Source organism: Zootoca vivipara, chromosome 3, assembly GCF_963506605.1.
Source record: "Zootoca vivipara chromosome 3, rZooViv1.1, whole genome shotgun sequence".
NCBI lineage: Eukaryota > Metazoa > Chordata > Lepidosauria > Squamata > Lacertidae > Zootoca > Zootoca vivipara.
This window is the reverse complement of record NC_083278.1, coordinates 82,784,640-82,810,855: the sequence shown is the minus strand read 5'-3', so window position 1 is coordinate 82,810,855 and position 26,216 is coordinate 82,784,640. Positions and strand designations below refer to the sequence as shown.

General features: G+C 45.7%; 2 protein-coding genes across 9 annotated transcripts in view; one reads left to right on the top strand and one right to left on the bottom strand.

Annotated features, from left to right (window-relative positions):
- The window catches only part of AARS2 (alanyl-tRNA synthetase 2, mitochondrial), a 37,141-nt gene extending 35,127 nt beyond the window's left edge, over positions 1-2,014 (top strand). For all 4 annotated transcript variants that reach the window (XM_035108157.2, XM_060272948.1, XM_060272946.1 and 1 more), the window contains 2 exons: positions 564-674; positions 1,282-2,014. In XM_035108157.2, the coding sequence (XP_034964048.2) occupies positions 564-674; positions 1,282-1,446 (276 nt within the window). In that variant the 3' untranslated portion in view covers positions 1,447-2,014. The remainder of the gene's footprint in view (positions 1-563; positions 675-1,281) is intronic.
- A 63-nt stretch (positions 2,015-2,077) lies between these two features.
- LOC118081765 (uncharacterized) lies at positions 2,078-25,897 on the bottom strand. 5 transcript variants are annotated; one of them, XM_035108160.2, is made up of 19 exons: positions 25,670-25,897; positions 21,999-22,075; positions 20,676-20,842; positions 19,443-19,669; positions 18,234-18,386; positions 17,968-18,085; positions 17,191-17,347; positions 15,461-15,624; positions 14,690-14,735; positions 13,033-13,172; positions 11,670-11,796; positions 10,588-10,739; positions 10,209-10,366; positions 9,467-9,635; positions 9,171-9,251; positions 7,417-8,356; positions 5,067-5,262; positions 4,308-4,483; positions 2,078-2,627 (listed from the first exon to the last, which is right to left on the bottom strand). In XM_035108160.2, exons 1-19 carry the CDS (start codon positions 25,710-25,712, stop codon positions 2,511-2,513), a joined length of 3,408 nt encoding a protein of 1,135 aa, XP_034964051.2. In that variant the 5' UTR covers positions 25,713-25,897; the 3' UTR covers positions 2,078-2,510. The 5 variants fall into 5 exon arrangements, with proteins under 5 accessions (XP_034964051.2, XP_060128928.1, XP_060128925.1 ...); XM_060272945.1 differs by lacking the exon at positions 2,078-2,627 and having other exon boundaries at positions 3,582-4,483; positions 21,999-23,561; XM_060272942.1 differs by lacking the exon at positions 2,078-2,627 and having other exon boundaries at positions 3,582-4,483.
- Positions 25,898-26,216: the final 319 nt, after the last annotated feature.

Below are 26,216 nucleotides of genomic sequence, written 5' to 3'. Positions count from 1 at the left end.
TCCTGTTGTGGCAGATCATTCCTTGAGCTCATCTCTCACAGTTGATGATACTGTAAGGATTTTGGAAGGCCGGAGAGAAAGTAAACCTTGAGCTGCTCAGCAGATTGGGCATCCGTTGAGGGTGGGCTCGCTGACTTGCTCTGAAGATTTTTGTTGAAGAGAATTTCCCCCTTTCTTTCCCCATAACCAGAACAAGTTCCTTTTTTGCATCTGTTATCATCCATTTCCCCATAGGCTGCCCAAAGTGTACCAGAAACACTTCAGAACATCAAAACAGTGGGGGAGCTTCATGCTCCGGCACTGGGGGCGGGGCGGGACACGCATTCCGGGGGCGGGGCGGGCGCCTGCAATGGTGCCCCTTGGAGCCCGCCGCTCAAGGCGGCCCGCCCCCACCGCCCCTATCTTCCTACGCCCCTGCATCAAAATACACTCTAAAATTCCAGAGGTTTTTCATATATATACAATTTTGATTAAGAACGTTAAGTATAACATTGCAGGTCTTTGAGGGAGCATTTCAGTGTAGCAAACAGAAGGAATTTTATTTTAACTTATGCTCTTTCTAGGTCCTGATGAAAGTGGTCAACCAGTTATGTGACAAGGTACCAGGGTCCTCAGTGATGTTGCTAAGTCCACAAGCTTCTGGCCAGGTGTTCTGCGCCTGCCAGGTATCCAAGGTAAGCAGGATCCTGCCCCTTGGCTAATACCATAGCTGCCATTGTTCTCTGGAACATGGAATGCAGGAGCCTCATAACTGTTTCCTATTGCAGAACATAAGTTTTGAATTTCGGCACTTGTTGTTTCATTAGGTGGTGGAAATACCATTGCAAATTGTCATTGCCATAACAGTTTGAATAAATAGGAAACACAAAGCCCACTGCTTGATGATATTTCCTTGACAGGGTCTAGGTAAGTTTTCAGAACCAAGGAAAGACAAATTCTGTACTCGGCATAAAAGGGAGAAATTGCAAAGAGGAGGATAGAGGTTGGAATTAGACAACCATAGAGGTGCAAGAAATCATAGCCATGGCAGAGGATATTTAAACCCCATGCTCTGACTTTAAGGAAATCTAAAGTTTCTGCATGCAAATTTCTGTATCAGATACAGGTTCTGCATGTGTGCAGTGAATCCATTAAGAGTGCATAATATGCACATTCTGTAAATGTAAGGTTTTGCACGTGTATTGGAATGACTAACACCAATTTGCCTACAATGATATTTGCTCTACTGGGCCTTTCCTGGCAGTTCAGCTAATTTTTCCATTTTTTGGTCTTCTTCCCCAGAGTTCCTTGCCAGTGTTTTCTGCTGCTGACTGGGCCCTGGCTGTCTGCACTCAAATGGGCGGCAAGGCAGGTGGTTCTGGAGTTGTAGCCAAGGGCAGCGGGACAACCAGTGACTTGCAAGGAGTTCTGACGGCAGCTCTGGAATATGCAAAGAGCAAACTCTGATTCCTGCTTGCAAGGTCAATGTGTCATCATGTCTGTGCAAGGACACCGAGATGGGACAGTTGCTTGGCTGCGATTGCTAACAAGAATTGTCTACAGTGGCTAAGCAGCACCTGTTGTAGTCAGAACAGTCGATCTGTCTTGGACTGCAGCTTCTTTTGCAATATCGAGGTGGCAGAACAGTCTGGACTTGCCCATCTGGTCCTTCATGAAACATTATTATTGCATTTGCAGATAATGGTGTGAGAGGAGTAAGGCTGTCCCATAAATGCAGAGGAAGGTAGAAGACAGTGACATAATGAATCTGCCCATCAATGGGGCTGAGGGCACCCTGGTGAGAGGAAAGTAACTACAGTATTGCCATTACGATAATGAATAGCAGAGAGGCACACTTGTGATTCACTTTGGGATGAAGAAAGATGGGAGCTCTTTTTTCCAGGAGACCAAGGCCTATAAGTTCAAGGGAGCTTCTTCCAGCATAGTGTAAGGCTACCATACTTTGCATATATATGTTTGATCAGCAGTCTAGCAACAGAGGTTTTGGCCCTGTACTGTTTTATTTATGCAGATCTTTCGATCAGAAAATTCTCTCAATATAGAGATTCTGCTAAGGAAATCTACTTTACAGAAATCATGGTTTCTATATTGCCTAGATAACTTTCATCATCAAAAGTTGAGACTCTGAATCTTATTATAATTTCCCCAAAATGCATAGTAACCTTTTGATCTAATAGGAAAAAAAGTTTTATGACCAACAAACTGTTAATTGCATAATTAAAATGAAGCCTATTGCTGCTACTTAATCTTTATTTTGTCCCAGTTTCAAGTGTTACATTTTCTGTGATATCATCCTGGCCAACAGCAAGGGGTACGTGTGTGCATGCAACACATACATGTTCTCATCTGTGCAACCTTGTGGCTGTGAACTTGTTCTTGGGTGCCCCTCTACATCAAGCTAGCATTTTCTGGGGAAATCATTCTAAAATTCTCCACAGTGGCTTCTGGCTGCCACTCAGCATTCATGCAAAGTCTCAGGATCTGAATAATGGTGGTACCTTCTTTCATGGTCAAGTGAGCACCGGCACATTGGGAAGTGAGGGAAACTGAAATCCAGTTGACCTCTTCCTGTTTTGAAACCCAGAAGAGCTAGTCTTGCTGTGACTCATGAGTTCTTTGCTCATGCCCTAAGGAAAAAAGGAGTTACTGTATTAGCGTATTGTCATTTTCTAGCCTAAGGTGACACTGGAGTGCATCAATGTTTCTGCAACAACTGCAGGGCAATACCTAGTTGACACACATAAGCTTTTAGCCCACCAAAATTCAACTCCCTGCAACCGGGATGGGGAACCCTTGGCCCTGCAGATGTTGTTATAATCCCTGGTCTACAACAAGGAATTCCAGGTTTTTCAAACACTTCCTGAGTGTTGGGTCATTTGCAGAACTACTACAGCCCCATTAAAGATTACTACTACAGTGGTACCTCTACTTACGAATTTAATGCGTTCCGAACGCACATTCGTAAGTCAAAAAAAATTGTAAGTCGAATCCCATAGGAACGCATTGGGAGAAAAAATTCATAAGTCAAAGCAACCCTATCTAAAAATTCGTAAGTAGAAAAAATCCTATCTAAACCGCATCCAAGATGGCGGACGGAGCTCCATTCGTAAGTAGAGTTATTCGTAAGTAGAGGTACCATTGTATTGCATATTGGGATGCAGGTGGCACTGTGGTCTAAACCACTGAGCCTCTTGGGCTTGCCGATCAGAAGGTCGGCGGTTCGAATCCCTGCGACAGGGTGAGCTCCCGTTGCTCGGTCCCAGCTCCTGCCAACCTAGCAGTTTGAAAGCATGCTAAAAAGTGCAAGTAGATGAATAGGTACCACTCCAGCGGGAAAGTAAACGGCGTTTTCGTGCACTGTTCTGGTTTTGCCAGAAGCGGCTTAGTCATGCTGGCCACATGATCCGGAAAAACTGTCTGCAGACAAATGCCAGCTCCCTCGGCCTGTAAAGTGAGATGAGTGCCACAACCCCATAGTCGTCTGCAACTGGACGTAAATGTCAGGGGTCTTTTACCTTTTACCTTTACCTTTAACTATTGCATATGTAAAAATGTCAAAAAGACCAGGTTATGAGGCCATAAGAAAAAACAACAAAGAGTAGTCATTCTGAGAGATTATCAATTCATCTGCTCCTGCTCTCTAGTGTAGGCTCATGGGACTAAAAATCTTCCCTGAATAGTGACATATTCACAGATAAACTTTCCAGCAAGTGGTCCTATACATTGCTTCCAAGACTGCTTGTTGTAATTTCTTGCTTTTGCTGCCATTCTGCCATACACATACTGTACTGTATAAAACCTGCAATGAACTGTTTACATTTTCGGCTATTCTGTTACATTCTATTTAATCCCAAAGGCAACAAATACTACCATTATTATATCTATTGTTGGCATGTATATGCACCCTTTGAGCGTGGAAACAAACCAGAGACTGCATTTGCAACAGGCTCCCAGGCATAGTCATCTGGGTGAAAAAGAAAGAAAAAAAGCTTAAGTTGGTGGCAGCATAACTCTCAGCTACAGCAACAGAATGTGCTGGTTAGGGTTGTCTGTGCAACACCCAGGAGCTGTTATCACAATTCTTGGCTGTACCAGATTTGGTGATAGCTTTGTCTTGCGATGCTCTGAGTGGCTGCAGAGGAGAAACTACTTTTAGATGAGAAGCAGCTTGGGGAATATCAGCCTGTGTCACTTAGCAGGGAAAAGCCAACACTCTTGCCAGATTGGTTTGTACTTTCACTCCTCGCCCATAATTCTAAGCCACTGAATCCTAGGAAACGGTAAAGAGTGCAATGGCGCATACTGACCTGTAGCATGAGGCCTTTGCTGATGGAGAAGGTGTAAGTAAAACCCTCCTGACCCCTGCTTTGCTGGACTTCCCTGGGCCGCTGGAGCGGTGGCAGTTGAAGAAGCTGTGTTGGTGGCCCTTGCACCTTTTCGAGCATGGCCCGCCTCTTCTGGAGGAGGAGCTGATTTCTCAACACTGCAGAGAGGGAAGACCTTGTCTATCAAAGTTGTTAATTCTCTCAGTGTGATGTACTGGTAAAACACATGTGTGTTACTCTGGAGAGCTTTTACTGTGCAACCTTTACTCCCTGTTCCATGAAACACGCTATGCCCTAAGACAAAGACAAAGTCAGAAATTGGCCAGAGCCGATTTGCACTTTTACTGTCTTGAAAGTGGGAGCCTTGTGGACTTTCTGCCAGGAGGCTGAAGCATTTTCCTAAGATTGAATTAGACTAACGGGCTACCGAGACCAGGCCCATCTACCCTGGCAGTAGCCAGCCATCTGCTGCCTCTGTTGGAGATCTTTCCCAGCATTGCCACTTGTGAGAACCTTCCATTGGAGAGACTGAACCTAGGACTTTATGTATATTTTGCATTAGTACTACACAATCACACTTACTTTCCCCACACATCAATCAGGAGCGCAAAACATTTTTTTGCCACAGGGATTGTCTATGTTAACGTGCGCGCACACACACACACACACACCAATGGCAGGATCTCTGCATGGACATTTGCCATTTTCTTTCTTCTGCTTTCGAAGTGAAAATAAACCCACCTGGGGCTTTTTGTGCGCTCGCAGGGGACTGCTTGAGCCAGTGTTTTTGGAAAGCGGCCCAGTACGGCAGCAGAATATTAAAGACTGAATCCTTCAACTCATCAAACAAGCTTGGAGGCGGTACTGGAATCTCTTCCTGGACTGCTTGTTCAGCTGCCCAGATAGCTCTCCCCAGCCTCCGATTATCCACTGCAACCTGGAGGGCAAGAAGCACACATTCAGCATCCTGGATTTGGGAGCATGTCAAGATAACCCACAGGAAACATCCTCCCTGCCCACGGCTCTTCCAACAGCAGAATAAAGCAGAAGCACTAATTTGAGGTCAAGCGTGTGTGCTCTCTCTCACACCCTTTTCGTACTACTCTGGCCTCTGTTTGGGTATAATCTGGTTTCTCTGCCCGAATGCTGAGAGGCAGCAGCTGCGCTCAGGCAAGGCATTCCCCAGATACAATGAGTCAGGGACAGTGAGAAGCTGAGATTATTTCTGCTGGCAGGAGACTGATAATAGCATTTAATTATTTTGGAATTACTGGTCTGCAGGCAACACCAACGACTAGTTTGCCAAAGCTACTAGCATTTATTTATTTATTTAAAATCGTATAACGTCCTTCATCGGTAGATCTCAGGGCAGTTCACGGCATAAAAATACAACATAAAAACAAAATACGTAATAAAAACAATTTTAAAAATCAAAGCAAGGTAATAATGCACCCGCCCTACCCTCCACCTCCCACAAACATATTTCAAAGGGTATAGGATGTTAATCAGACAAAGGCCTGGTTGAAAAGAAACATCACCTGGTGCCTAAAGCTGTATAATGAAGGTGTCAGGCAAACCTCCCTGGGGATAGCATTCCACAAAGAGCCACTGCCAAAAAGGCCTGTTCTTGTGTTGCCACCCTCTGAACCTCTCGTGGAGGAAGCACACAAAGAAGGGCTTCAGATGATAATCGCAGTGTCCAGGGGGGTTCAGACGGAAAGGTGTTCCTTCAGGTACTGCAGTCCTGAAAACCACAGATGCTGTAGCTCCTTCTCCTCTTATTTGTCTCTTATTTGGCCTTATTAAAAAATACACTTTGAGCATTAGCTATAAAAAACAGTGGTGGAAACTGCTTCAAAATTAGCTAATCCTAACAAGCATACAGGAAAGCATTACACAGCCAGTTTCGGACAGAACGTATGTTGTGATGTAGCACACGAGGACAGATCTTTACATATCCTCTGTGGTGGCATTACAAACAGTATGAATTCAGCATCCTGAGAATCACATCTTCCTCTTCGAAAGCAAGTTTCTAGTCCTTATGGCTAGATAAAAATCTGGACAAAACCTAGTGAAATCTCAGGTGCCTGAGGAAAGGCTGAATAAAAGCTGTTGCGAATTATCATTTGCATAATTTATTCAGTTCCCCATCTTCAAGACAGGGCTCACCAGTGTGGTGACCATGGGCACGATGGTGCTCTTGGTGTCTTCTTTTCTGTCTACAAAGCCTCTGATCTCACCTCCTGCCCGTTTGGTGACTTTTCTAACCTTGGTGTTTATTTTTTTTCTCCCTTGAAAAGCACACAGAGCTGAAGAAGGAAGTTGGAAGGGCGACACTCTATCTCACTTCCTCTTTTTGGCTCTGTGTGAAATCCAAGGCTCAGACCAATTCTACCAGATCTAATTTTACATGTATCCCTTGGGAAAACAAAGGGTTTGTGTGTGTATTCTATCTGTTTCTCTTGGAGTAAGAGCAGGGGAGAGCTAATCCAGGAGAGAAGTGACCAGCGGAAGGGTGCCCACAGCACTTTGTCAAAAATCGAAATGGGCCTAGGGCCTAAAATGACTGGCAGTCCTTGGTTTAAGACATTGTGCAGCCTATATAGGCACCACTGGATCAGGCCAGAGGCCCATGTAATCCAATATCCTGTTTCCACATCAGACAGCCAGACAGCCCTCAAGCAGGTCATAAAGACGTTTGACTGTGTGGTATGTAAGAGTTTCATAGAACTGTAGAGTTGGAAGGGACCCCTGAGGGTCATCCAGTCCAACCCCCTGCAATGCAGGAATTTCAACTAGATCATACATGGCAGGTGGCCATCCAACCTCTACTTAACAACCCCCAAGAAATGAGAGTCCCATTGCCTCTCTAGGAAGTCTGGTCCACTGTCAAACAGCTCTTTGAATGCACCTCCCTTCCCAAATGTACTCCTTTAGGAGCAGGCTCAAGGAAGAAAAAAAAATACAGGAGGTGTTGCTCCCTTGCCACACCTGTTGTTTGGAGGTATAAAATAGGGAGCCTTTGCCTCTTGCACAGGATGCTTCCCTGTCACACTTGCTGTCTGCCCCTTATCCAGGAAAGGCACCGTACCTGTAGCCGGGGCTCAATCTGAGAGTTGAGGAAACAGTCACGTATCACATGGACTTTCTTCTTCAGAAGAGCCATGTCAGGCCAGGCGTGGTGGGCGTTCTTGAACTTCTGCACCTCCAGTAGAAAATGAAGGCCACTCTCCAGCACAGGGGGGCCATGCTCCTGGAGGTGTTTGAGGAAATGGAGCATCTCGATGGTGGGCCAGCCCTCTGCTGCTTTCCGTAGGGACTGCCAGAAAGAGGTCTTGTCCCCCTTAGCAGGCTGAGCTGTGGCTGCTGATCCAACGCGAGCTTTCCGGCTCTTTAAACGCCTGAGAGCCACTTTGGCGGCAATGGAGTGTAGGAATGGTTCCAGCTTCCCCCAGCGCTCCTCTGGGATCTCGGAGGGCTGCACCCCATGCTTCCTCAGCCCCTCACTCACTTCATCCCAGAACTGCTCAAAAGAAGGGGCCAGAAAGGAACGCAAAGCAAGTCGGGTTTCCTTCCAGCTAGAGTCACTTATCCCTCCCTGGGCTACCTCTTTCTTTAACCTCCTCTTCAGCTCTTCTGGGAAGCAGGCACTTGATCCCACAGCCCCCGGCTTGTCCCAGATCTCTAGAAGCCTCGTCACACAACCCAGGCGCTTTTCACTCTGGGCAGCATCCTGACAAGCCTCCACTTCCTGGAGCAGTCCCAGAATCCTTTGCAGTGCCACATCCTGAGTTTTATGAGCCATCTTCCTATAAACGTTTAAAACAACGGCATTGCTGAGCAGGTCGGGTGCATTTTGAGGCGTAGGCGCATCTTGTGGGCTTGGTGACCTCTCTCCAGTTGTCTCTTGCTCAGCAGCACTTCCTGTGCAGTGAGACGTCACGGCTGCCTTCTTCCTGCTCCTTTTCCTGTGTCTCCCTCTGCCTTTTCGGTCACGATGTGGCCAGGCATTCTGCCTCTGTTTCTTTATCCTGCAGGAAGGGCCACACAAATGAGGATCATTGCAGGGCTCGGGAATCACAGCTTCACGTTATTGTTCGATATGATGCCTCCCTGCTCACAAAGCATTAGCCCATAAATATTTATTACTTAGAGGACTTGGGGGGGACCACTATATTCCAGAGGTGTATCAATGAAATGCAAATTCCATTTTAAGAATAAATCACACAGATTACCAAAGAATGATGCATTTATTTATTTATTGCAAAATGAAAATGGACTGCAGTATTTTGGGTTTCATCTGGGCACTGAGTGAGGTGGGAAAAGTGAAAAGAAGGGTGGAGATGGCCTGAGAAAGTAATCTGGGCAGGGAGATAAGAGCTTGGGCAGAGAATGCAAACCCTACTCTTTCATTTCAGTAGCCATGACCAAGCTCCATTTGCAGACTTTGCACATGTATTTTCAAACTTTCCTCCACACCTATGAGGGCTAGAATCTCTCTCTCTCTCTCTCTCAAATATATAAACTGAAAATGAATTCACAATAAGTGAAATACTTTAAGATTGTGTTGAAAACCGCCCCGTTAATAGCTTCTGCTACACTTTTAAGTTCCACATAATGGAAAGGTTATCAGCAGACCCAGGGGTAAGCCGGACATTTGCTGGTACCCAAAAAACTTTAGGTACCCTGTTCTCCCCAGATATTATTTTTCATTCATTAGATTATGAATTAGGATATTGTAAGGGCACAGAGGCTAACAGAGCAGCATCTTTGTAAATCCAGGCCTCTACTAAATAGAATTCAGCATCTAAGTTGCTCCTTTGTTTCCACAGCATTCTGTATTACCTCTCGTTTCCCTCCTGTTTTACTCTATCGCCTTCACTCATGATACTTTGGTCACTGTCATGTGATTCCGGTACACAGCATCTGCAAAAAAGAAAATTAGATGGCAATTTCCCCCCTTTTACAATCAAAGAGCTTAAAAATTATTTGCAAAAAGCACTGGTTCACTGGGGAAAGGGGAATTAAAGTTTTCTTTATTGACTCTCAAAACCCATTTTGTTACTAAAGCAACAACTGGATTTAAATTCAGACTACACCATCTTACATGGTGGGATAGTGTAGGACAGCTTGGGACTCACTCAAGGAAAGTTGTGACTTCATGGCGAAGATAATGGAGCCACATCTCATCCAGAACAGCCAGAACATAGGGAACCACTGGTTCAAAAGTGGAAGGCTTCAGGTCTTCACTGCCAAAGGAAAGCATCCTCTCAAGATGCTGGATGTATTCCAGTATAAGAGAGCTAAGCCCTGCAAGGAAAGGAGAAGCAGAACACAAGGTTGGCTTAAGACCCCCCATCTTCAAAGTGCAGGTTTGCTATGATAGTTCTTTGGACAAGCTATTTCTTAGACACCAAGTTTCCCCATGCAGTACTACAATTCCCAGCACCCTTAACAAACTACAATTCCCAGGATTTGGGGGAAGGGTGTTTGCCTTAAGGAATTGCTGTATATGCTGCCTCAGTGTTAACAGCTCTGTGTGTGCTGCAGGCCTGCTGTTTCTCTCTCTGGAACACCCCTCTCAAATTCCTTTTCGTGTGTGTGTGTGTGTGTGTGTGTGTGTGTGTGTGAGAGAGAGAGAGAGAGAGAGAGAGAGAGAGAGAGAGAGAGAGAGAGAGAGAGAGAGAGGTGCAATGCTGCCAAATTTTGACTGTGGTCTTTCCCATCCCTGGCATGTGTTCCCCAAGAGATAAACCCTGAAGGAATGTGGCCCTCAACAGATCAAAGGCTTCTCACTCCTAATAGACCTAGGCTCCTGCCACCTCAGAGTCATATGACAGAGCAGAGGTAACAAATGCTGCTCCACATTCCTGGAGAGCTCACCTGTGTTGCATCCCGCATAAGACGCCATAAATGTCTGAAAAATCTGCCAAGCAGTATGGCGAATTTCTGACTGGCTTGCCTCCTGCGCCCATGCAGCCTCATAGAGCTTCAGCTTCCTCCACAGCAACAGGTTATGGGTCTTCTGAGGATCCTCAAACCTGAAGGGTAACCAGGAAAGCTGCCTCCCTTAGCTTAACGGAGAACTGGAAAAATGCCGCCAATAAAACCAGGGATATAAGGACGCAGCTGGTCTGCACAAGGTTGCAAAGACGTTCCCCACAAGTGAATATCCTCCCTTGGGTCACAGATAGAAAGCAACACACACACACCCCGACAAAGAACAGTAAATGTTCAGGCTGCTAAGAAAAGCATAACTCACCGAGTCAAGTAGTGAAGAAAGCCGTCACCATCCCCCATGTCACACATCAATACCTGGAGAAATCGGGTGGTCGTCAGTGTTTCAGAGGGGTCTGCTGGGAGGTCCAACTGCTTGGTTGGACCAATTCCACTTTTTTTGTTCCTCCTAAATTGCTGAAGCAAAGATGGACAGATATCACAGCCGTAGCAAAGAGTTGAATGTTCCTTCAGGGCCTCCCTGCTAGATGCAGTGGAGCAAGGGCTAGAACTGTGTCCAGATTCTCCAAGGCCGTTCTGAAACTCAGCTTATTTGATGAAGCAGGTAAAGGGACCCCTGACCGTTAGGTCCAGTCGCGGATGACTCTGGGGTTGCGGCGCTCATCTCGCTTTACTGGTCGAGGGAGCCAGCGTACAGCTTCCAGGTCATGTGGCCAGCATGACAAAGCCGCTTCTGGCGAACCAGAGCAGCGCACAGAAATGCCGTTTACCTTCCCGCCGGAGTGGTACCTATTTAGCTACTTGCATTTTGACATGCTTTTGAACTGCTAGGTTGGCAGGAGCTGGGACTGAGCAACGGGAGCTCACCCCATCACGGGGATTCAAACTGCCGACCTTCTGATCGGCAAGCCCTAGGCTCTGTGGTTTAGACCACAGCATACTTGGTCACCATGACTACCAGTGAAAGCCTTGAAGCATGTATTGGGAATTTGTAGCTCTCCAGATGTGACTGAATCCCAGCTCCCAACAATCCCAGCTGGCATGGCCAGTGGTCAGGAATGATGGGAGTTGTGGTCTAGCAACTTCTGGGGGCACAGCTTCCCCCCCCTGCTTTAAAGAGACCTGGCTGCCAGCCCCCTGACCTCACCCCAAATTCTCATGCTAGTTTCCCACAAGTCCCTAATATCAGGTCACCTTAATTTTAAGTCACGTTAACTTAGGTAGTCAATTACAGACCATGGGATGATCAAACTGCTGGGGGAGGGGGGAGGGTTGCAGGGTGAAATCCACGAGCATATCTTAAATCAAGAGAGTTATTTATGATCACAGGATAACAGCACAGGTCAGAAATAAAAACAGAACCAAGCATTCTGTTGGTACGCACACCATTCTCGAGTCTTCATTTCTCATTGTGTCCCTTTGGTCATCCACAACAGGAAGTGATGCCGCCATGTTAAGAGAGGACAGGAAGTCAGTACTCGGGAAGAGCTCCTTGTCGATTGGGAAGCCTGAACTGAGCCCAAGCATTCAGAAGTGTTAACATAAATAGGCTGGCTGGCATTATTTTGAGCTAACAAACAGCATTCCAGTTTCCCCATTTGAAAGAGAGAGGGAGAAGATAGGACATCATCAAACTCCTCAGCTCAAGGAAGACTACAGAGAATGCAAGTGCCCCTGAGGAGCCAATTTGCACATTATAGTCACCACATGAAGATCACTTTTAAATGTTCAATGTAGCAGCTGTTAATATGTAACAATGAATGTGAATTTTGCCTTTTGTACAGAAGGCTAGTTTCTTCACACATCCCTCTCTGGCCTCCAACTAGGTAAGCAAGAGGCATTGCCAGAGTTCAAGGGCACACTGCAGCCTGGCAAGAGCACCCAAGGAAGGTGTAAAGCAAGGCTGGTGAGAGGTGTGGCATTGGGAGAGTCCCAAGGGCCAGGCAGAGAAGCATGGAGGGTTGCATTTGGCCCTGAGGCTCCCCATCCCTGCTCTAGTGAAATTATTAGAGAGTTTCAGGCATGGGTAGGAGACTGGATTAGATCACCCTTTGGCCTCCCTTCCAACTCAATGATTCTGTGCAATAATCCAAGCCCCCGTTTACCTGCCCTAGATCTCTCATAAGAACATAAGAAGAGCTTGCTGGATCAGGCCAATGGCCCATCTGTTTCAGCATCCTGTTCTCACAGTGGCCAACCAGGTGCCTGTGGGAAGCCTGCAAAGAGGACCTGAGCACAACATCACTATCTCCTCCTCTGAATTATGGCATTCGGAAGCATTTCTGCCTCTGACTATTTAGGCAGAGCATAACCCCCATGGCTAGTAGCCATTGGTAGGTAGCCATTATCCTCCATGCATTTGTCTAATCCTAAAGCTCCCCTGTGGGAGTGGTTCCATAGTATAACTGCATGAAGAGGTACTTTCTTTTATCTGCCCTGAATCTTCCAACATTCAGCTTCATTTTATGCCCACAAGTTCTAGTGTTTAGAAGGGAAGGAGAAAAACCTTTCTCTATCCACTTGCTCCATGCCATTCGTAATTTTATAAACTTCTATCATGTGACCCCTTACTTGCCTTTTTCTCTAAAATAAAAAGATGTTGCCTCGTCTTCCTGTCAAAGGCCTCTCTGGTTATTGAATTTTGCTGCCAGAGAAATATCATTTTACTGCCTGGTGCAGCTGAAAAAAACATAACCCATTCCACACACCCCAAACTCCCGTTCATTTCATGATCCCTCAACACACAAACCTGAGCTGCCTGGTCCTCTGGTGGTGAATGAGAAACCGGGGGACCCAGTAGGAGCGCAGGCGCCTCAAAGCATCATATTGGTTTCTGCTCAAGGCAGCAAAAGCAGTCTCCTCAGGGCTTGAAGTTTCATCACGTTGCTGCTGCCAGCAGAGGGTCAGGAAAGCAGTAATGTTATTATGCAATTTGTATAAAATGGAAATTAAATAACCACTTGTCATGTTTCTTCTAGATGTTTGCAATTGCCACCACCTCCCTCATTGCTCTCACACTGGCTGAGTCCAGACAAAGTTCCTCTAACACAGGCATGTCAAACCTGCGGCCCTCCAGATGTTGTGGACTACAATTCCCATCTTCCCCAACCACTGGTCCTGCTAGCTAGGGATCATGGGAGTTGTAGGCCAAAACATTTGGAGGGCCGCAGGTTTGACATGCCTGCTCTAACACAAGAATGTGTCACCTGTGTGACAGCTCGCAAGGTGTTGGACTACAACTCCCATCATCCCTGCCCATTGGCCATACTGGCTTGGGCTGATGGGAATTAGATTCACCAATATCAGGAGGACCACAAATTTCCCAACCCTGTTTTAACAGCTTGTTAAGCAAGGGATGTACTTCAAAGGGTGTGGAGTATGCCAATTGGAATGGAAACTACCAAGGAGGCAACAACCACACCAGATGCCCTTCATGTAAATGGGGCCTAAGCTCTTTCACAGGTGGTAAGGCTTAAATAAGTTGTTCTCATTATTCACACATTCTTATAGATTTCCTGAGTTCTATACATAGAACTATCTGTGTGGGTGCTCTAAGGCGATGCCTTTTTAAGACTTTGCAAAAGACTGTTGATAACTCTCATGTTCTGCTGACTTGTCTTAAGATGGTCCAAAAAGGCTTAAGTGATGGGCAGAGATTATCATAGCCAGGGAGGAGGGACAAATCAGATGTCTTTGTCAAATAACACAAAAGGACAGGTAGGTAGTCGTGTTGTTCTGACGTAGTCGAAACAAAAAATAAATAAAATTCCTTCCAGTAGCACCTTAGACACCAACTAAGTTTGTCATAGGTATGAGCTTTCATGTGCATGCACACTTCTTCACATACCATCAAAAGGACAAGACTCTCATTTGAATGAGACACAAAGAGCTGGTGATTGCAGTTTTGGTATAGGTTCACCCACAATGGGAAGGTGTGGATACCACCATCACCACCTACATCTGTTTTCCAAAGGAAACAGTGGGGTGATGCAGAATCAATCTGCAATGAGCTTTTATTTTTAAAGCAGAACAGCCGTTACTGAATGCTGCAAAAATAGTCTATGTCTGGAAGCACCTACAATGCACAGTTGGAAACAATGGTAAAAAGGCCAACAGAGAGAGGATAGAAAGAGGCAACAGAAGTTTGCTCTGATACAAAACACACACACACACACCTCACACACACCACTAGATTCAGGCTACAGCTTCAGGAAACAAAGAATTTTCCTGACAAAGGAGGTGGGAGGAGGTAGACATTTGTCCCTGGGCTTCCACCCCCATGCAGGCTAGCAGCTGAGCCACGCAGTTGGCAGATTTGTCAGTTTCCCCGGGGAGAGCAAAGGTTCTCTTAAAGCTGTGACCTGGATAAACGCAGGGGCACCTGCACCCCAAGCAGCATTACTCACCCGACAGGCAGGAGGAAGCATCAGCTTGTACTTGGCTTGAATGCTCCTGCCAACAAAAGAAGAAGATCCACCAACCCAAGGAAAAGCTAGAGCAGGAAAAGTCTGAGCTGAGTGCAAGCTGGCCGAGCCAGAAACTTAGATTTGGTGGGGCAAGCGGGTGGGCTACGTTACATAACTCATAGAGCAAGTTTGTTGCTAACACATCATGGCATCAGCCTGCATGGGGCTCTCTTCTAGTGTGATGCCACCCAGATGTTTAAGAAACATTGAAGTAGTGATTGTGTGGTGCAACAGCACCAGCACTGCTATTAGCCCCACTGGGGGTGCAGAAGGTACAGTTATCTCATAGGTGCCTGCATTTCTATCCATGCTGTGGAGCTAATAGCAGCTTTGAAGGTGATACAATTCTGGTAGACAGCATGAAGGAAAGGGTTAAGCATCTTCTGCCAGCTAACAAGCAGGGGCGAAACTAGGCTTTATTTCACCCAGGGCAAAGTCCCAATTTGGCTCACACACCCACACCCCATGTGCATTTGTGTACACACACAGGCTGGAAGCCTCAATGACACCCCTCTGGAGGCTTCACCCAGGGCAATAATTAATAATAATTATAATAATTATAATAATAATAATGGCTAGGCCCTTGCTCCCTGTAAGCTACAGCACTGCAACAAGTGCTTTATAAATAGACCCCGTCAGGGATCTCCCATGTCACATCTGTATAGCCATTCTCCTCCACATCTAGTTTGAAAAATTCATTTGCATCCATACCGAAGAGCGCTGAAAAAGAACAGCTGGATCTCCTGGGATGCAGTTCTGGCCTTCTCCAGGCGTGTGGTGTGCTCCATAATGTCCTCACAGTCAATCCAGAAGTCAAGGAGGTGGATTCCCAGTGTGCCTTGGAGGAACTCCCTGAAGCTGTCCATGCCAGCCCTCTGCAATACAAGAGGGAGGGAGGGAGGGGAAAGATAGCTGGTAGAGCTGTAAGCATCTGAGAGGAGAAGGGAATGCCGCCTACCCACAGCTATACATCTGAGGGCCCCATTCTATGGCTACGTTGCACAAGAGGAGGGTGGAATGGGGAAAGTTACATGCAGGGAGAAGGGTGTGTGTGTGTGGTGCTTCAAAGCCCTGCCCTTTCCAACATGCCATTTTTACCCAGTTTATTCATGGAGGCCCTTCGTGCCAAGTACAGCCCTGAATGGGTCTTTTCTGTAGTAGCCCACCCCCCGTCTATGGAATGCTCTCCTCAGGGAGGTCCACCTGGCACCAACTTTGCCATTGTTTCAGCATTGGGCAAAGACCATACCTGCCAAGTCTCCCGCTGAAAAATGTGGGATCAGCAGCGGTGCAGCACCAGAAGTTGCATAGAAGCCACTCTTCGGGGCCACTCTTCCCATGTGTGGGCACCGGAAATCAGGCAGAGGGGCACCGGAAGTCGCTTCTACGCATGCCCGGCCACCACCAAGTTGGACACCGGGCATGCGTAGAAGCCACTTCCGGTGCCCCTCTGCCCGATTTCCGGTGCCCACACATGGGAAGAGCGGTACTCAAAATGGAGGCTCCCTGGCAGGTAGGAAATCCGGGGTATTTCCGGGATTATTCTCCATTCGGGAGAACAGCAGGAAACTGATTAAAATCCGGGGGTTTCCTGCGAAAAACGGGATACTTGGCAGCTAAGGCAAAGACAATTGTGTTTTCCTTTCAGCTATTTGTCATGTTCTGGGTGGTTACCTTGATAACTAATTCTTTCATGACAGTGTATTCTTTACTATGTCCTTAACATGTTTGTGCAATTTATTATTATTACCGTTTTATTATTATTATTATTATTATTATTATTATTATTATTACATTTCTATTTTGGTTGTAAACTGTGTTGGGACTTTTCATAGTGGGAAGCAATCTATAACTTTAATCAACCTAGACCTAGTGGAGGGTTCTACACACATGGAGACTGAATGCCCTAATAGGGCCACTGTTGTTAACACTGCAGTTCACATCAGGCCCGGCTCTAGGTGTAGTCCTGGTGGCGCGGGACGCCAGGGCGCCAGGCCAGCAGGGGAGGCGCTTGTGGCAAAGCCACGCGGAAGCCGTGCTGCGCGCTGCGAGGGTGGGGGCGCCGGAGCGATCTCCACGCCTCAGCGCCAGGGCGCCTGACCTGCTTGAGACAGCCCTTGTTCACATCATCATTGAACAGGGTGAGACAACCACCTTTTCTCCTGTAACTTTGCTAGTCATCATCGCAATACAAGATCACAGAATCATAGAGTTGGGAAGGATCCTGAGGAACATGTGATCCACACCTCTTCAATGAAGGAATATGCAGCTGTCCCTTACAGGGAACGAACCTGCAACCTTGGCATTTATCAGCATCATGCTCTAACCGACTGAGCTATGCTATATAGATTGATCCATATAAGTCAGGAAGTGGGGGAAATGAGCTGCATAGAAAGAATGCCTCCAAGCCAAGTTTCTCAGCAGGATGGCACATTACTCACAGTCCCTAGGATCTCTTCTTTTAGCTGCTGCAGAGCGGCGCTTCCAAAGCAAGGCGAAAGAAAAGTGTCCACCTCCCCTTCCTGGGACTGGGAGTTACTTGTCTCATTCAAATCAAACTGCAAAACCTTCCTAGGACCTGAAAATGGCTTCCGACAACTTCAAAAGGAACAGATGGAACAGTGTGTCAAAACCAGACAACTGATGGGGACAGCTTTTTGCAGGCAAATCTTAGGGCATTGACAGAATTAGGTAGTTCAAAGAGATATCAAAGTTCATTTACTCTGAGGCAGAAAATATACTATTACAATATGCCTGTAGAATATACAGTATGGGTGCCACCAATGATAAAGCACAACACCTTGTTGCTGTGCTTCAGGCAGCCAAAAATGTGGATCATATTCTCAGATGATGAACAAGAAGGGAGGAATGTATGGAAGAAAGCAATCTGAAAGGTACTCAGGTCCCAAGCTGTTTTAGGTCTTTCAAGCTTAAAACAATTGCCTTAAATTGGGCACCATTGTAGATCAACCAATATGGATGTCATTTTGTTCTGATAACCTTTATCCAGTAAATATCCTGGCAAGAGGATTTTGCATTAGATAACTCTCCAGCATGGAAAACTTGAATTCATAGTCACCATGAAAAGTGAGCTGTGCCGCACACATTGCACAACAGATTTCAGGTTTCACAAGACCAGTTCATCTGGCAGGAGAACATTAACTTGGTTAGAAATAATTTGGTATCCTCGTCGTGGCACTTTTAGCAGCCAGACTTACCCATCCGTGTGAAGTCCAGTGAATTCTTGATCAGGCGAGGAGGCAAAAGCAGCTCTGCTTAGATGAATTGGAGTTACCACTGGCTCACCAGCATTGGTCCAGCCACTTCTGAGCCTTCCTGTAAAGGGACACATATCAGAAGCAAAATCACAAATAGCTGACCTTTGAAAGCACATCCTTCCAGGGGCCAGGGCAATTAATGCACCCTTTTCCAGCTAGCTCTTGCCCAGCCTCCAATTTCCCCAACCTAGCTGCAGGATTCCTACCAGTTGCTCTTTGTATGCTGGAGTCAGACAAGAGTCTCTGAAGCTGGAGCCTGCTCAGATGTTCTGGGGCTGGAGATTGAGCTAAACTCAAGATACCTGGGAACTCCAAAGATATCTCAGTGGAGGTTTGGCCAGATGATCTTACAAAATGTCCTGCAGGAAAGCATGGAGACAGAAGGTTAGAGGGATCAGAAAGAAAATGTTTACAGATGAGCTGGTGGATGGCGAGGCTTGCTCCCCACCTGGGTGTAGAATGGAAATGAGTGCAATGGGTTCATGTGACACTAGGAAGGCTTGGATCCTGCCCCATCTAAGCCATTTTCCAAACTCCCTTTTGACATGGTCAAGGCAACATAAATAATTTTACTTTTGCATGGCATGTCCCTCTTAGGAATCTTAGCTCGGATTACTTTAAAAAGAACCAGCCACAAATTCACTGACAACAAATCTGTCAATGCCTATTAGGAGATGGCAGCTTCATGTACTACGTAAAAAGGTTGCTATTGCTGGACAAAGGAGGTGATCCTTGGTCATTACCATTTTCTGCACCTTTTCCATCTCTAAAATACCTTTTGAGGTGAGGCAACCAGAACTTTTGTCAGCAGACGCTCCTGGGGGGGGGGACGGCAGACCCCCCAGTACCTCCGAGCGTCTCCCGGTTGGCGCGTCTCTGGAATGGCATGTCCCTTCACTCCAGAGTGCCTGTCTGCGACACTTCTCATATGAGAAGCACACACAAGTATTCTGGCATCATACACAGCAAGAAGAAAGAAACATCCATAGATCTAAACTACGTTTTATTCACACTATATACAGAGAATCCATAATCACGTCTGTGTTCTCCAAACTCTGGCAAAACAAGCAGTTGCATACTGCAAAAGTACAAATACAATAACACGCTCAGATAGAAGAGAAAAGACAGTCTTCTGTTCCTACAGTCTTCTCAGACATCTCATGTGATTTATACTAATCACACTAGCTTCACAGTAGCCAGCATCAGCTACACAAAATCCTAACAACTATATACAGTATTCCAAGTGCAGTCACACACCATAGTTTTGTCTTCTTTCCAGCCAACCAAATAGCAGTCTGAGAGCTATGCATGCAAAGAGACTGACAGGCCTCTCTCCAGCAGTGGAAAGGGACCAAGAGATGGCTGAGGAGATCCGCTCCTGAGGGTGCAGAAGACAGCAGCTGAGGGAGACTCACCTAGGCAGGCCGGAGTACTGCGTGTTTGGCTAGGAAGTCTTAGCAGCACGTGGCTTGGGACTCCAGTGGGCTGCCGCTCTGTTGATGAATGGCTGGGGATGCTGGAGATGGCAGTGCTGTCAGACTGGCGACTGAACCCACGAATTGCATAGCGACTCCCTGGGTACTTCTCATCCAGAGGACACAGCAACAGCTTTGCCAGTTTATACTCCAGGTAAAAGAGAGTCCTAGCAGGAAACATGCAGCAAATGAACGCTTCAGAAACAGTGACAGCTCAGAGCACCAGGACACAGGAAGGGCTGCAAAGAATTATCCTAAGCCCACCTTATCCTTTAGAATTGTTCTGATATCACAACATGGGGTTTAGGCTGGTTAGTTCTCTCTTTAGCACTGGAAGGGATCTTTAGACACAGCTCCCAGCATTCTTGACCCTTAGGCCTGCTGGCTGGGACTGAACGGGAGTTGGAGTTCAATAGTCAGAAGGGCCACAGGTTCCCTAGCCTTGCACTAAAAGGTATTGGCAGTTTTTGTAACATTGGAAATGCCTTTGGTTGCATTTGTGGATGCTCAAGTAGTTTATTTCTTGATTTTCATCTCAATCATATGCACCCTTATTCTGAAGTCCACGGTAGGCAATGGGTCTTCATCCCACGTGACTGCAACCTGGGGCAGATTTGCTTGGACACAGCATGAAAATATCTATTCAAGCCCCTTGGTCTCAAGGGCTTGAAGTTTAGCTGTTGTCACTTATAAGGGAAGGAAAAGTACATGCTCAAATTATCCTCTTTTGTTGCCAGCGATTAATGCAATACTGCATGGAAGGAGTCATGTCCCAGAGCTCAGTGCCGCTTCAGAAAGTAATTAAGGGGCCCAATATAATATGGGATGAAATTAAGCACAGGAACTGGTTCTGTTGTTCTAGCTGTGAACATGACTGGGTCGAACAAATAAAACTGCTGGATGTCAGAGACTTACTGATCTGTAGAATGGGCATATTACACACTACATGACATTTAATGGCTTCTGTGTCTCCTGTCCATTTCCATCTTCGCAAGATTAAAATGACTGCAACCAACTTACAGACACATAGGAATTCACAGCAGCAGGAACAAAACCCTGAACCCATATCCAAAGCATAGAAAACACCTGCAATGTGACAGCTCAACGGAACGCTAAGAAATACCGTAGTGCAGAGCATTGTATGGGAAAATGCAAACAGATCCAGTGCTCAACCTTTGAAATGGGAGGAAGCGCTCCTGCGCTAACCAGCTCAGGGCCCTTTCCCTCTCTGTATCGGTTGCTCCATAGCAAAGGGAATTGGACCCAATTGGCAAGAGGAAGCCATCCAGCTCCTGCAGTCGTCCTGTCAGCCGGTCATAGTGCAGTCTAAGAGGGAAAGCCTACTTGAAAGAGAAAAGGCATCCCTTTAGGCAGGAAAGTGACACATCACCTGAAAAGGTGGTAGAACAGTGTTGGCAGTTCTAAGAAGAATATGAGCATGTAGTACAGGCTTCCTCAACCTCAGCCCTCCAGATGTTTTTGGCCTACAACTCCCATCATCCCTAGCAAGCAGGACCAGTGGTCAGGGATGATGGGAACTGTAGTCTCAAAACTTCTGGAGGGCCGAGGTTGAGGAAGCCTGATGTAGTATTTCTGAGCAGTCACTCACCACAGGTCCAGCAGTCCTTAAAAGCTAGCTTTGCAACTGGTGTTACAAATATATATGCCGGAAAGTGGAATGCTGGAAGGGCAACTGAGCAAGCATTTAGTCTTGTCCTTCCTCCATTGCATCAAACAAGTAACAAGTTAGTTTGTTTTTAAAAATGCAAATGTGCTTATGCACATCTGAAGTCATGCCTCACATTTATAAAACATTTTTTTAAATACAGTATGTCATTGGAGGTGAGAGGTCAGGAATGGAGGATGGGGACCCAAAGGGAATTGCCTTACTTGGTTCTGTCTTCTATGGGCTCTGGCTCCCCCTGCTGTTGGTCTCCAAGCTTTCTGACCTACCAGTCCCAATGGATCCTGGCCACCTCTGCTATTTGCCCTTCTCCCCGCATCCACTGTGATCCCAATGAAAATTCATTCCTGGAGCCATTATTAACCCTGGGAATGAAATCTCCATTTACATACAGCTTAGGAGGCAATATTCATCTGAGCTGCAGTGTGAGGTGGGGCAAGGATGAATTATCCTCCTTGCCCAGTCCTGATCTTATAGAAACCTTCTTTATACCAAGTCAAACCACTGGTCCATCTAGCTCAGTCCTTCTATCCACACCTGGTCCATCTATCCACACCTACTAAACAGTGGCTTTCTAGGATTTCAGGAAGAAACACTTCACATCCCCACTTGGGAGACACCAGGGATTGAACCTGGGACCTTTTGCATGCTGCCCTTTCCCACAAATATCCCCCACCCACCAGCTGTTTACATTTTTTTTAAAAAAAATGCACTGTTCTGAGAAGAACAGCATGTCACAACTGTGAAAGTATCTTCTAACCCAGCCAAAACCCAGAGTTCAGATAACAGGAAAAGATGGGACCTCTACTCACAGGCATAGCCAGAAAAGCATTGAATGTTTCCAGAAAGAGGTCATCGTAAGTCAGCAGTTCCTCTAGAAGCTCATGCTCTGAAACAAAATCAAAAACCAAGGCAGCAATGTATGACGCTGAGGTCTACAAGCCTCACACAGAGCTCTGCAACACCCAGGAGCAAGATATCATTGGTTTGCAGAAGGAAAGCCTCATCTGGAATCATTCATGGATACTTTAACAGGCGCTGATGGTAGCCAGAGCTCAGAACGCCTCAGTTAAGACAGGATGGCTCCACAAAAAAATATGCTGAAGTACTACATTTTGGAGGCATCATATCATAGTCACAGGTAAATCATGTAATAACAGAGTCCCGTGGCACCTTAACAAATTATGTCATAAATTTTTCTAGACTTCAATCCACTTCATCAGATGCACCTGAAGTCGTATCTTTAATAGTTTGCTTAGTCTTTAAGGTGCAATAAAATGAGTTGTTGTTTTTTCTGTAAGAGACTAAAATGGCCACTCTGAAAAGCATATAATGACACTTTCCACACAGTGGGGAAGATATTCTGCTGAGATTGATAAATGGCTTGTCTCTGTTTTTTCTTCAGGTTTCAGATTTGAAAGATTTGGATACTTGCAATTCTTGTGAGGTAATTTTTTAATGCTCATTTAAGTTTTGGTGTGTTTTGAGGATGGCTTTTTCTTTCTTTCCATATATAACAGTCCCATCCATGTGTGTAATAAGAAGGCTGGGCAGGGTGTGTGAGTGTGTGTTTAATCTTGTGCTTCAGATGCAATGTGAACACTATCTTGGGTGCATAAAAAACTCGTATGAATAATATTACACACACACAAAAAATATTACACACAAGATATGGCTTTGCAGACTTAAAAGCAACAATATAAAACTGCTAGCACATTTGCAAAGCTAAGCAGGGTCTGGTCTGGTTTCAAATTGGATGTGGGCACCATGTGTTGAGATTCCTGCATTGCAGGGGGTTGGACTAGATGACCCTTGGGGGCCCGTTCCAACTCTACAATTCTATGATTCTATTATTCCAAAAAGAAGAGGAAACATTTGAAATGACACCATTATAACAGTATGCATAAACCTTTAATCAGAAAGTGAAGATAGAGCAACACTCTACTTTAAAATACAGTGCTCCAGATAGTGAAAAAACACCACAACATTTGTTGCCATTGCTGGCATCCATCTGTTTCGGGAGACAATGGAGGAGTGTGCCTTTGGGGGGTGAAGTCAAATTGCTGAATAGTTACAGCACCTGTTGTGGCTGTAGAGACTGATACAGGAGAGACATGTTTTGTTGCAGCTGGGGCAGATGTAGGTGCTTGGTTGTGCTGCTGCAGATGCACCATGGTGTTTGCTCTTTCTGCACTCCTCCCAGCGGCCATTCTTCCTCTGGTCACTGCTATGGATACACAACATGACTGTCTGTCTCCAGGCACTGCAGTCAGTTGCAAGGGATTCCCACATGGCGGGGTTGATGTTGCCAGCCACCATGTCACATTTGCAGACGTTTTCGTAATGCAGAGTTGGTCTGCCAATTGGCCTGTTTCCTGAAGCCCATAGAGCATGTCACAGCAATGCATTAGATAAGCAGAACTAACATCTACATTCCATAGCAGTGAAAATATCTAAGGGTGGAGTAACAGCAAACAGAATAGCAGTGCTGGATTTAGCGTGGTGCAGGCAGTTCCGCCGCCTAGACAGAGTGCCGAACCGGGGGGGGGGGGACACAAAATTGAGAAGATCCACAATTCAGAAGATCTATTTGGGGGCACCAAATTTTGGCCTCACGCAGGGCGCCATATTATGAAAGATTACCAAAGTCCGTCCCTGAGAATATTTGAAAACTAGCAGGAGTCTTCTAGTCAACCTTGACAGGGACACTTGGAGGAGATGTGAAGGGGACACTGTTACAGCTGAATGGGGATGCCCGAGGGTCTGCTCAAGGGTACCTGGAAAGGTATTGAAAGGCACATGATAGCAAATCCCTAATGTAATGGTTAAGAGTGTCAAACTGGGAGGACCCAGGTTCAAACTTCCAGTCATGAAGCTCATTGGGTGACCTTCGGCCAATCACTACTTAGGCTAACCTACCTCCCAGAATAATTGTGAGCATTAAACGGAAGGAGGGAACCATGCATGCCAGCCTGAGCTTCAGGGAGGGCTGGGCTATAAATGAAAGTTTAAAATACATGAAGGTCAATCCAGGGGCTATTTAGTACAAAGTAAGCTATGTGCTCTGTTCCTGTTATTGAAAATGCAAATAAATTTCTTTTTTAAAAAATACACAGTAAGGTAAATATTCCTTCTTAAATTTAAAGCATCTTTAACCAGAGATGGAAACGGAAATGGAAATAAATTCATTTGATTGCTAATTGTAATTAACTGCATGTTTTCCTTGAATTTGGCCTCAATTTTTCTGTGGCACCTTCCCCTGTTTTCTCTCTGCATTTCAACAGGCAATAGGTGGGAGAGGAAATTTCAAGTTTTGTTGGAAGGAGCCAGATGTAAAGAAGGGGCACAACAGAAAAGGAAGACAGAAGCAAATGAGTCTAAAAATCAACCTTCAGTAACTTGGAGCCATTCCACTCTTACATTCTTTGAATTAGGCACTCATCAAGTTACCTTAGGATGCACAAACCTTATCTCCGAATGACCATATGAGAAGCTTAACTCTCTCTGAACATGGAAGTTCCACATTGATAGACCTTTCCTTGTAAATGTATTATCTCCTTTTGAAGCCATCAAAACCACTGGTTCACCACCACATCTTGTGGCTATTAGTTCCATACATTAATGATAGGTTGTTTAAAGAAGTACTTCTCTTTGTCCGTCTCACATCTGTAGTAAATTGGTTTCATTGGATGACCTCTAAGTCCACATCCTGCATTGTTTTGTAACTTCTTAATCTCTTTCTAAGCTGCATACTCCCAAACACAGGCTCCTCTCAGGCAGCTGAAAAACTCTTTTCCCACTTCTTGGCTACATTGCCTATCCCTAAACTGTTCTCTAGAATGTGGTTGCCTAGCAACCACTCACTACTGCTGTCTGAATGTCTCTCTAGGGTTTTCAAGTGGGACATCCCTTTTGGGAAGAGCCAAAGCCAGAGCAGAAGCACATATATGAGATGGCCACCAAAAAAGGGAAGCTTGGCATTCTGTGACACTATTACGTGGGTATAGCTTCATTCCGGCTCCATCCCCCCAGGATGAAGCTCATTTTAAAAGGCTCATCCTCCAACTCATCCACTTATCCCTGAATCACACCATTATTCAGAAGTAGGAATATATAAGGAGGCAGTAATTTCCACCCTGTCCTGTGCTTCCACAATCAGCGCTCTTTCTGTTCTGCTACAGTTCAGTTTCTGCTAAAACCTACATTATTCATCTAGGCCAAAACCACAGTAATCAATTGTGCAATTAATTTCAATGCATTTCAATGGAAGGAAAACATGAAACACAATGGAGAAAATAACATAATGGTTTACAAAAATTTCTGGACAAAAAAAACAACAACCCATCAATACCGAATACATGTATTTTGCTTACATGATTTCCATTCCTGACCTCAAATGAATGTGCCAATAGTGGTGATTTGTGCTCCCATTTCCATTTGATTGACTTCTCCAGCATCCCTATCCAGAAGAAATTATACTAACCTGTTCCTGGAGTCTTGGTTCTGGGCCCTTCTGTTATGTGCATTTTTAAGGCGATTGTGGAAAAGACTTCTCTTCCTCTCCTCTCCTGTTTGCTTTCACTCAACTGAAGCTCTGTTTACAGGGGAAGTATTTACAGTTGGTGGCAACTGAGTCACTGGGTGGAGCAAGGTAGGCTTCTCAATCTTCCAGAGTACCTGATTGTCCCCAGCAGAGGCAGCTCTGCAGATGGTTTACAGGTGAACTGCGGAGCAGTCCTCAACCCATTAAACTGAGGCTTGAGGCACCTCCCTCTATCAAACAGCAGTTGCTAAGCTGAGCAATTTCTCTACACTTACTGGGTGGCAGAACAAGTCACAGCTTCTCAAATCCTTCGCTTGCTTTTGTACTCTGATCTGCTTAATTCCAGTGTCAGCCAAGGGCTTGTCAACCCAGATAATAACTTTATTGAGTTTCTGGCCATAATAACTACACAGAAGGGTAGTTTCCATCCGGTGCAGCTTTCATTTAAACACTGCTTGGGATGGCAGCAATAAAGTGACAGCCAGTT